The sequence below is a fragment of the Calonectris borealis genome, chromosome 16, assembly GCF_964195595.1.
Source record: "Calonectris borealis chromosome 16, bCalBor7.hap1.2, whole genome shotgun sequence".
In the NCBI taxonomy this organism is placed as follows: Eukaryota; Metazoa; Chordata; class Aves; order Procellariiformes; family Procellariidae; genus Calonectris; species Calonectris borealis.
In genome coordinates this window covers 10,020,172-10,031,781 of record NC_134327.1, presented here as the reverse complement: position 1 = coordinate 10,031,781, position 11,610 = coordinate 10,020,172, and the positions used below count along the sequence as shown (strand labels likewise).

At 41.1% G+C, this 11,610-nt stretch overlaps 1 protein-coding gene across 1 annotated transcript in view; it reads left to right on the top strand.

Moving 5' to 3' along the window:
- Window positions 1-4,306: 4,306 nt before the first annotated feature.
- BAIAP2L1 (BAR/IMD domain containing adaptor protein 2 like 1) overlaps window positions 4,307-11,610 on the top strand; it is a 44,137-nt gene continuing 36,833 nt past the window's right edge. The window contains exon 1 of the mRNA XM_075165213.1: window positions 4,307-4,500. Within this exon, the coding sequence (XP_075021314.1) occupies window positions 4,450-4,500 (51 nt within the window). The 5' untranslated portion in view covers window positions 4,307-4,449. The remainder of the gene's footprint in view (window positions 4,501-11,610) is intronic.

Sequence of the window (11,610 nt, the reverse complement as noted above, 5' to 3'; positions counted from 1 at the left end):
CAAAGCTTAAATGCTACAGAGGAGAACTGGCCTTATGTATGGAATAAATATAGGCACTTATTTTGAGTTAGTCCCTTGACAGCAGTTTTGCTGGCAAATCTATGTGATTCTGCCTGTGGCCAACATGGAATCAACTGCCGGATTCGGGCCTAGAGCTTGCACTTCACAGAAATACATGCAGGAAGGTAGGTTCGGATTCAGACGGCCTCAGCTCCGGGCCAGTTCCTGTGCCCGGCTGCTCCTGGCAGCTAAGTACCTGTGAAAGGCCAGAAGCATCTTAACCATCGCAAGGACTAGATCAGGAGATGCTGAAGTCCAAGTCATCTCTTTTAAACTGCCAGTATCAAGGGGGTCTGTTGGAGATTATGCATAATTACAGAAATATTACAAATATTTCTGTTTGTCATCAGGAAAGTGTAATGTGAGGCAGAATGACAGGTAGTGAGGAAGGAGAGGAGTTTTGTTTTCTCAATAGGCAACGTGTTACGGTCTAATATCAAAGCTCTAGTTACAACATGGAGGATGTCTGTTAAGGATAGGCAACTCAGTTGGATGGGTAACATACCTCAGGGAATAGCTCCACATAAAACGTAACAGATATTGTCTCCTATAACGCTGTAGAGGATTTTCTTTACTTGCCGAGTTACAAGTTGTTTCAAATAGAACTGTTTCAGTTCTGTTCCTCAACTTTTGCTTCCTGGAGACTTTCAAAATTCAACCAGACAAAGCCCTGAGCAACCTAATGCTGAAATTAGCCCTACTCTGATGGGGGACTGGACCAGGTAAGCTATTAACTTGCCAGCTTCCCCCTAACCTGAATTATTCTTGAGATGCAGTTACTGCTGGAGATGCAGTGCAAAGATAGAGTCAACAGACATAATTATACCACCAAAATAAGACTGTTTCCTTCTTTGTCTTTTCTGGCCATCGAAACAATATATGTTAAAAGTAAGCATCAAAAAAGGTAATCAGATTAATCAGAGAGCATATATGATTAGTGATCACAGCTAGACTCCTGCTCTGAACTCTTCCCCAGAGCAAAGTTAGCAAGTGCTCTTTAGAGTGTCTGAGAAACAATTCCAAAATGCACAACCCTGAGCGCTCAAACACTGCTGCACCCAAAATTCAGTGCTATTGATGAATACGATAAAACAGAAACTTCTAAATAGAAATAATATATCTCATATTAGTATGTTTATTATAAATGCTTACAGTAGTATGTAGGCAACAGAGCATAAAGATGTATTCATTAAGGTTTCAGTTTTGCAAGCTATTAAATATTCTGTCCTGATCAGACAAAACACTTTGATATGTTACTAGAGGACTACTGCACACACATTTAAATGTAAGAGTATCCTTAAGTAACTTGCAAAAATGAAATCTCATTCAACCATTCTAAATTCATGTTGTTTGCACACACCAGCTAAGTCAGTAACATAACACTAATCTTAACACAATGTAAGATCAAAAATCCCCTATTAAGAGAACAAAATATTTGTATTACAAGCTCAAGCAGACTTTTCTTCTGCATGAAATTGAGAATTTATGATTTATAGCGAAGGTCTGGATACTTGTAAAATAAGAATTGGATTTGTCTATCAAGTTTCAGGTTTTTCAGTCACACAGTAAAACACAACACTAAACTAGAACAGAGCAATTCTACTAATTATTATGATTGATAAATAAAATATTTCTAATATGACAACAGAAAGAAAATATAGAAAATGCTTCCAAATCATGTATACACCTGTAATATTCTCAAGATTTAGGAAAAACAATACAAAACTATGGTGACAAAGGAAAACATGAATAAAGATATAAAAATTATTTTCCATACTATTGTTTTTATACTAGCATCTAATTTCAACAATAAAACAGGTTGTTGCTTTTTTCCTCAATAAACACACAACCTAATCTCATAATGGTTCTGTAAATTATTACTTCTAATGCTCATTTCAGAAATTGAAGAAAGTATTGTTAATTCTTTTATTTTAAAAGAGAGGTCAGTCCTGCTGTTTTCCATCTGTTAACATTTTTTCCTATGTTAATTGTCTCAATTATTTATGGTCATTCTTATTTTAATCTGTACATAGATTAATTAATAGAAGCAATCATTACCCCAAATTAAGGATTCTTCCTTGCTAGCTTCATTTCCCACTTAGGTATTCTTTAAAAACTGCTTTTTCTTGTTTTCTTTTTTTTTTCCCACTACTTCACAATTGTATTATTAATTTCAACCTTTATTTTCCTTTTTTTTAATAGTCTACAGCAATAAAAACTTAGAAAAGATTACCTAAAAACTCTAAAAATTGTATATACATGAAAACCACAGAAACTAATACCAAAGGTCAAGAACACAAGAGAATACGAAGTTCAGTAGACCTTTAAAATATCTGCTTACAAACTAAAAAGACCTTTAGAAATGTGTATTTTGAAATGTTGAGCATCCCCACAATATGATAAGTATCATAACAGTTTTAAACAATTCTGCCTACATTAATTATGCATATCGTTTCTTTCTGATATGCATATTTCATTAATATTTACATTGCTATTTACTATGACTCAACTTAGCATGCCAACTGGAAACAAACACACTGAATCCTAGGTGAGCTCCATAACGTTCAGATGAAATAAAAGAAATGCTTTGCCCCTAACGGGAATAATACACTCCCTGCTATACAATATACTCCCAGCTCCTTTAGCAGGAGTCAGGAAAGGAAAAGTCCTTTTCTGCATCTTCCTTTGGGTACCTCCTCCCTCAAATTTTAATGCCAGCCTGTTATGGAGGAACATCCTTTTCACACGTTGGCATATGGTAACACAAAAGCAGTAGCACCAAGGCACAGTTTGTTTCCGGAGTTGTAAAAAACTCTTCAGACAAAAGACTTGAGAATAAACAGCGCAATTCTTCATCCCTTGCTCAGGCAAGCAGCCACATCACATCCGCGAGGACTGTTTGTATGAGCAAACACTGCTTAGTGGGAACATAAGTTGGAGACTTGGCCCAAAATAATTCACTATACCTACAGGATAACATTATAAATTGGATTATTACAGAAAGGCAATTAATACGATAAATACCAGAAGTCTGCAGGGACTTTACCTGGGAGTATGAAGTCTCATAAAACTCCCTCTCTGCCCAGCATTGTAGCTGTATTCAAGATAACGCTGTAAGTGCCCACTTTTTTCCCAGAAGGTAAATCGTAGTTCTAAAGGTATAAACACCTCCATGTGCTTGAATGAAAACATTTTTACAGCTCTCAAAACTTGATAACAACCTCCTCCCACACCAGAGTCCAACATCTAGGGTTCTGTTCCAAGTCCAGCTTTTGTTGCATGCCAGCCATGATTTTATTGCTGCAATAAAGGGGGGGAAACAGAGGGAGAGACAGCGACCAAGAGAAGGATGTCCAATGTGTAAGGATGTTGATTACGCCTCACGCACTCAATACCTAGCACTGCATCTGAGTTTTAAACACCCAAGATTAGGAAATTCCCACGAAGTCCTTCAAGATAGCGCTGGTATTACATTATCAGAAAGCTATTCCAACTAGCATACTTTAAATTAATCTCACAATCTCTGGACAATTTATGGTCCACAAAAATTTATAGCTTACACTAGCCTGCCTTCCCCCCGCTGGCCCATGAAGGCCTCATGAGTCGTTTCACAGAGGAAAGATGACTGGGGGCACTGTTTTATTGGTGTATATTTAAAAGAAATAGAAAACGTAAGCGTGTAGCACGACGCTCAGGTGGTGCACTGGACCAGGATTCAGGAGAAAGACACTTTTGTCCTTGCCCGAGAGGCCCTGAGGAAACCCCCACGCCTCTCCCTCATGTGGGGCTGCTGTGGAAGGGGGAGCGGGGACCCTCCCCAGCCTCAGTAGCACCGATAGGGCTACACTAATTGATTCTGACAAGACTAATTAATTAATTCTTAAAGAACCCTCACTTAATTGCTGGGAGGAAGAGTTTACCTCCGACTTCGCTGGGCACCCACAGCAGTTGCCTCCTGAAAAGGCCGCCGCACGGCTCAGGCTGCGCTGCGGCGCCGGGGTACTCCGCGGGGCCACGACCACCGGAGCCCCGAGGCCGTGGAGGAGAGGCTCGGCAGGGGCTCCCGGAGAGGGAGGAGGAGGCGCCGACGACGACAACGAAGCAGGCGGCAGCAACTCAGGTAGAGGCGGCTCGGGCCGCGCGCCCTCCCCGTTGAGGCGAGGCGAGGCGATCCCCGCCGCCCCGCCCGCCGAGCCAGTCCTGCCGCGTCAGGCAGCCGCGGCCCCGCAGGCCCCGCCCCGGCGGCGCTGCCCGGCTGGTTCCACAAGTTTTTGACAGTTTCTTAGCGGCGGAGGGAGAAGCCGAGTGTGCTGTGGAGGCGCGGGGCTGGGGCCGAGGCGCTCTCCGGAGGACGAAGCTCTCCCCACCGGCCGCCTCCCCGCCGGCATCATGTCTCGGGACCCCGAGGAGGTGAACAAGCTGACGGAGAGCACTTACAAAGTGAGTACGGGCGGGGGGTGCTGCCCGCCGCCGCCTCGTCTGCGGAGACGGCGGCCACCTTTGCCCCCGCTGGCCGGCACCGGAGGCGCTGAGGCGGGGGCCGTTGGCCGCCTCTCCACAGGCGAGGCGGCGGGAGGGCTCGGGGCAGCCTCGGCTCCTCACGCAGGAAGGGAGCAAACTTCTTTTTTTTTCTTCTCTTTCCCTGCCTTGTGAGTGATATCGCCCATCCCAGTCTGTCAGAGCCCGCTTGCAGCTAACCCGAAAGGGCTCGGGGCGGAGGCAGCGGGGGGGGCTCGGCTCCCCTCGCCGCTCGGCGTGGTCCGGCTGAGGCGGCGGGGCTTTGCCGCAGCCGCCCCGGGCGGGCTCGACCGCGGCCCCGACCGCACGGGTTGGGCCGCCCTACAGCTGGGAGCGACAGCTCCGGGACAAGGCAGGCTTTAAGACTGGTTTCTCCCTCTCTAGCAGGCTCAGTTCTCCAGCGAGCTGTAATTCCCTCAGTGTGCTTTGATGATAAGGTGGTTTGGAGATCTTGGTGCTTGTGGTCCTCTGCTTAAACCGTTTCTTCATACGGGCCAGAGCCTAAAAATGGCTTAACGCTGAATTAAGTTGCTTGCCTGCATCCCGAGCTGATAATCAGATTTATGATGGTACACCCTAGCACTGCCTCAAAGCACCGACTGCTGAGGGTAGTCCTATTTATGTCAGTAGGCTTTTAACTTTCCAAAATGCCTCGTTATTTGTAGAATTAAAAATATTTTGCATATGGGCACTAGACACTTGGTTTGAACTTTTTCTCTATATAAACTCAGCCCTTCCAAAACACACCAATTCTAATTGAGCAAAGTTCCCTTAAGAATCATACCTTCGGTTGAGTAGCGATGGCAGTGTTGGATCCGTAATCTTCATTCTGTATAGTGTGTTGTATGAGAGAAAGCACTTAAATTTGCAAATACATTTAATCATGCAAATGAACTTACAGCTGCAATGCATTTGCAGCTTTGAGCCCAAAGGAAAGCTTTCGGGGGGATTGTTCTATTTTACTGTTTACTAAATCTTACTGGTTTACTATCGAATGTTTTCATATTTCTGAAGATGTTGTTGTTATCATTTATATGTCTCTAAATTTACTGGGGTATTTTGCTGTTAGTTTTGTTGTTCTCCAACACACTTAAGTCCACTTTATTCCTTCAAGTAGTCCAGTTACATTAGTGTCATGTTGTATTTGCTGTTTACTTTCTTTGGACTTAAATATCAAATTCATGCAAAACTATTGAAAAAATGAGATTACTTGGCTATAAATTTTGTCCTCTAGAATCAGTGCAGGTCATCTTAAACGGTCTTGTGCTTTTTGATATCAGTTACCTTCATGGCAAGGCCATAAGCAAACATAAATTCCTTTTTCTCAGAAGAGCAGCCTGTAAATACAGGCTTGAGAAGAGAAACCTGGGAAGTTGACTGTTCAGGGCTGTGCCAACAAAGGAATGTCCTACCCTGCCTATTGACTTCCAGAATGTAGCTAAAACAGTTTTACAGAGGAGAGGGAGGAAAATCTCTCATGTGTTTTAATGGATATAATATAAAATAGGCTTTAAAGTAATGACAGACCTCTAAATAAACAAAACCTTCCCTGTTATTCAGTACTTATTTCCTGGGAAAGTTTACCCTTTTGTTTTGTTTTTTTTAAACTAATTCAAAGGGATACTTAAGACTGAAACAACCAGCAAAAACAGTAATACGAAGTTAATGTTGACAGTGTGATGAAATGTCTTCTGTGTGGGTATTTTGAGAGGTCTGGTATGTTGCATCACATAGCTAGTACTCAGAGGCCTGGAAACCCTCCTGCCCTGCCCTCATTAAAAATTGAAACTTTATCCAGATAAGGTATAAAGGCTGCTTCAGATAGAGAATGCATTCTGGATCTACTTTAAAGCAGTTATTTCTATATCAAAGTTAAAATCTTGAAAATGGTTCTTTACTTCTGAAGGGCAGAGAGCGCTAGCCTGTGTATTCAGCATTTGCCATGACTGTAATCACAGCTCCCTCATCTAAAACAAACGAACACCTCTTTGTCCTGTGCTTTAGTCTGCACGGTGAGCACGCTCCTTTGTTTAATAATGTTCATCTAACTTCTACTCTTGCATTGTGCCATCCTCAGTAATACAGCGCTTAAAACACCATGCTGGTATTGATAAAATCAGCAGCAGTGTGTTTCTCCTAGGAAGGAGAAAGGCTTGGTCTGGGGAAACCAATTCGGTGTAGTGTAGCGATGGCGCCTCTGTGCTGCAGGACTGAACACAGGCTTTTGACTTCTCAAAAAAAAAAAAAAAAAATCAACTTTTGGGTGACCTGGAAAAATAATAGAAAATGAAATTGAATGCCTTGCTGGTTTGTTTTCCACTTTTTTTTTTTTTAATTTTCTTACAGTGCTAATCCATTGGATTTATTAAATACATAGTAACCTGTGTTATACAGAGCTTCAAAATATACTTACAGAAGTCATCAGGTGGCTAAGTAATGCCCTTGTATTTTTATCTTACTCATCCTTTTTGTTGGCAACAACATCAGAAAGTGAATACCTCAACATTTTTTAGCTAACCTGACTAAATAAACAACATAATCCACAAATACGTGCATGTGTGCACACAAAAATCAAGGCTGACATTTACTCTTTATGTAATACTTGAAGAATCACTTTAATGCATGATAGGAATGGCACGTGCAAAATGAAGCCCAAGGGTGTGGGAGCCTATGACTAAAGAGGGCCACAGCCTCCCTTTTGCCAAGGAACTGCTGCGAGGTTCACTGGTATGACATCGCCCTGCCCTTGTAACGCACTGCAGCGATGTGGCATGCTGTGAGGGGACGTTGTGTGACCCCCCTCACGCACACAGCGTCAATCAGTAACCCCCAGAAAGTTGTTACGTGTTGGTGTGTCACCGCAGCTCATTTTGTCTGCTGTATATGGGGGAAGAGACCTATTTGGCATCCAGCTACGATACACACAGTGCAGGGGAAAGGGGACAAAACAGGAAAGTACTGAGTTACAGACCTGTCATTCTGTCTGTATGGTCTAAGGGCTCGGCAGGCGTATTGCTCCTGTGGTTTGAGGTTTCCGGAGCTTTTGGTAATAGCGTGATAGCTGTAATTCATTGATGTTGGTAATCTTGGATTTTAAAGATATATTTCTCTGTATTCAAGTAAATCTTACCCAGAAATTTTGATTATCAACCAAAGTGTTATTAAGAAAAAAAAAAAACCCAAAACCAACCAATCAAACAAAAAACGCCACAAACCAACTTTGTTTGTTCAATGGAGTGCTGTGTTCTCCTGAGGGTCATATAGAATTATTTTGGTAAGCTATATTGTTTTATCATGGAAATATATCCGATAAATTCAGTTTAAAGCCCTAAATTCCATGTTTCTGTATTTAAAAAAGATTTGCAATTGGATTAAACTACCAGACCTCTTTACCAAAATTAAAATTCACCTATGGTCCTAGTACATGCTGCAGTAAGGCTGTTGTTTTGCATCACTGAAATATAAATTTCACTTGGGGGAAGAGGAGCCTTTAGGAACTTGTGTGTGTATAAAGTCCAGTTCTATCTTAGTACAAATTATCTATTTTGACCTCACTTAGACTTATTCCTACTTAGAGTCTATCCTGGGTCATGTGTTCATAACCTGAAAAAGTTTGTATTTGAAACACACTGATGGATGATGTATTAATGTTTCTTTTAAACAAGAAATGTTCCATCAAGCTGACTAATAATTAGTCATAAGAACTAGTCTTTTTGAATAAACACTGGCATCCTGATTTTCTTTTTTTTCCATTCTGTTAAACCTGTTTTAAAACAATATTACGCTAACTTACAACTGAGATAGCTTAACGTGAGATGTGTTGAGGGCTTAATCGTGCCCTTCTGAAAACTGTATTGAGGATTTCAAAAGCTAAAGGAGGAAATGAAGTAAAATAATGTACAAAATGCTTCAAGCACAGTAGAGCATGATCTACTTAGATCTACAATAGAGTATGATCTACTTTCTATATAGCTTTTTGGATCTTCTTAAGTGGGTTCTTAGATATAGTGTAGCAACACTGAAGACTTTTTCCAAAAACTTAATTTCAGTGTTTTCCAAATTGAGGAATAACAATTTAAACTAAATTATTAGTAGGTATACAAAGGTTAGCTATGAATAGCTATGGTGATGGTAATATGAGTAATGTTAGACATCAAGATCTACTTTTCTGTGCTAGTTTTATAATTTCAGATTTCTACCCAAATACATCGTTATCCACTTTTGCAAAAGTGCCTGCAGGATGTAAACTTGAAACTACAGGGAGTCTATGCATTGTTTAGTTGTATTCATACCTGCTGAGCTATTGTTCTGCGAGGTGTGTCTTTAAGTAAAAAGCAAAGCTAGCATTTACAGGAAGGCACTTTTACAATGGCTGTCATTTGTTTTGAAGATTAACGTTGTTTATATGACTATCAGGAACTGCGGAAGATATAATACCTATACACAACAAGTGGAAATACAAGGCTTGTTCCTCTTCAGTCAGCTCCTTGCTACTAGGCTGGTTAACTCACATTGGTTTTAAGTGGTGGAAGGCACATAGCAACTTTCATACCAGATTATATGAGGATTTAACTACTTGAATGACCAGAATAGGTTTCTCTTATGCTTTTTCTTGGAAGGTCACTTTTGCCAACTCTAAAATTCGCTGCATAAAAAGATGTTTCCAGTTGCCTATTTTGGAAGTGTTTCCGTTCATCCTAAATAATAGAAAGCTGTAGGATCTGATCATGTGCCTCCTCTTCTCTTCTAGTTAATTATTCTGTTCATGAGAGGTAGTGTGTCACTAGAATATAGGACACTAGATTGACAATTAGGAGGCCTAGTTTGTGTTCCTCACTCTACAGGCAAATGACGTGTTGTGAACTACTTTGTCTCTCCCAGCTTTTTTCTTATTTTGTGATGTCTATTTGGATTAAGACAAAAGTTTTATTCCCATGTCTTTGTACAGCATGGCAGATAACAAGATAGTGATGTTTTCTGAGACTTTTGACAATTTTAAATTAGTGGTTCTCTTGATCAGAAATTCTTCTTTGTTCCTCTGTCTCTGCTTTTTTGGAAGTTTTGAGATCTGGCTTTAACATATGACTTGCAATTTTGCACTGGTGTTCAGTTCCACTCATTTTCATGACCTTTTCCTTAGACTGCAAGTAAGAGAAGCTATAAAACTGTAAGACATCATCTGAAAATAAATAGCTATACAATTGATTTCTGAGTGGCCTTTTTCCCCTATAACTTCTGAAGCTGAACAAAATATTACAATCACTTTAACTGATCTGAAATGTCTTGGCAATATCAATTTTATACCTGATCCTGAAGAGGGAGTTGCCAGTGACAGTCTCCCTTTTTGAAAAAGTGCTCTAGATATTTCTTCCTGGACAGTACTTCAAAGAGAGCAACAGTGGTTAACTATAAAAAGAGCACTAGAAGCACAGCCAGGTTTTTGTTTGCTTTGAGAATCTAGTCTTCAGTAGAAAGAAAAAAATACATATTATGCTAAGAAGAGAGAGGAAACTCATCTAAGAATTATTTCATTAGATCATCTTGGAGACCCAGTGAGGGGGAGTGGGGGAGGAAGCTAAGTCTTTCTGTCAAACACAAACCCTTAGTAGGAAAGTAGATGAGCCTTGCAGAGTGCTGTGAGGATCAGCTAACCAGACCCTGTGTTAAAACCAAGCAAATTCCAAAGGGGAGTTTCCATTGCGAAGGTTTTTGCTGCTTCTCGGGCGTTCACGTCTAGAGACTGGTGCAGACGCTTCTGCTAACAATCAACCACTGTGGCAGCGCAAAGACTGAAAGACTTCCAGAGACTTCTTGGTCTAATGGAGAAAAGATCCATTAGTTGTATGCCTTCCAGCTACTGGAGGCACTGAGCTATAAATTGTTTCTTCATCTTTCCTAGCAGTTTTACATATACGTTGAGCAGATGTGATGTACTGGAGCTCTTCCTCGGAGTTCTCTCTTTCAGTGGACCTGTTGTGTTTCCACAGCGTGGTCTATATCTGCTATACATGAATACCCAATACGTATAAAGTTGGCTAGTGAAAATAAAGAGCTATGGGGTCTGGCTTCAGAGAGGGTTGCTGTTGAGGGCATTTTTGCTGGGTTTTGTTCAGTTCCTCCTAAATGAAAACAACTAATGACACCGTTTTCTGTTTGAAATCTGAATTAAAAGATGTCAAGAAAACTGGAATCTTAACCCCTGAATCCTTAAGACAGTCATTCCAAAAATCAGTATTTCAAGACCAGTAATTAACATGTTACCATTAGAATTTTTGGGAAGGTGGCAGTAAGGGTTTTACTCTGTAAGTTCTTATTGCGAGGAGCAGAGTAAGCAGGGACACGATCTGTCTTTCAAGAAAAGTCTTTTCAGTATAGAGTGGCATTCAAGGTGGCATTGGGATTCCTACCTGCCATGGATACATATGGTTTCTATGTCATGTACACCTTTCTTTTCCCCCATATCCTTGGAATACAGGACTCTGTATCCTAACACAATGCCCTAATTCACCCATTTTTTTCTTGTGATTCACTGAATCCATATATGCCAACAGACATCATCTTCAGTACACTGCTGGGAAGAGAAGGCAAAAAGATGGAATAGGAAGAGACAACTTACCCCTTGGAACAAAAGCCTCACACTCGCACTGCCTCAGCTATGGGGAGGGCAACAGAGGCACAGCAGCAACATTTACAGTAGTAAATTAAAGAGTTGGGGTGGGAGAAGGGATGTTCCCAGACATTAGAGCTTGAAAATCCATACTGTTAAGTTGTTAGAATAGCCCTTGGCATTGTTGGCCCAACCTGAAACACGCTCTCCCAAATGATTTCTGGATGTGGTTTGTGAGTTAACACAAATCAAGGGCCTGGGGACAATAGGTAATTTGCTTGCAGCGATCGTGTTTGGGTGGGTAAGAGTTTGATGGTATAAACCAGTAACAATCCCAGTTGCATTTAATTTGTGCAAATAAAGGCAATGGGGCTAGGCGGTGGTGTTCTGTGTCTGCTGTTGATGTCACATATACTATACCATTA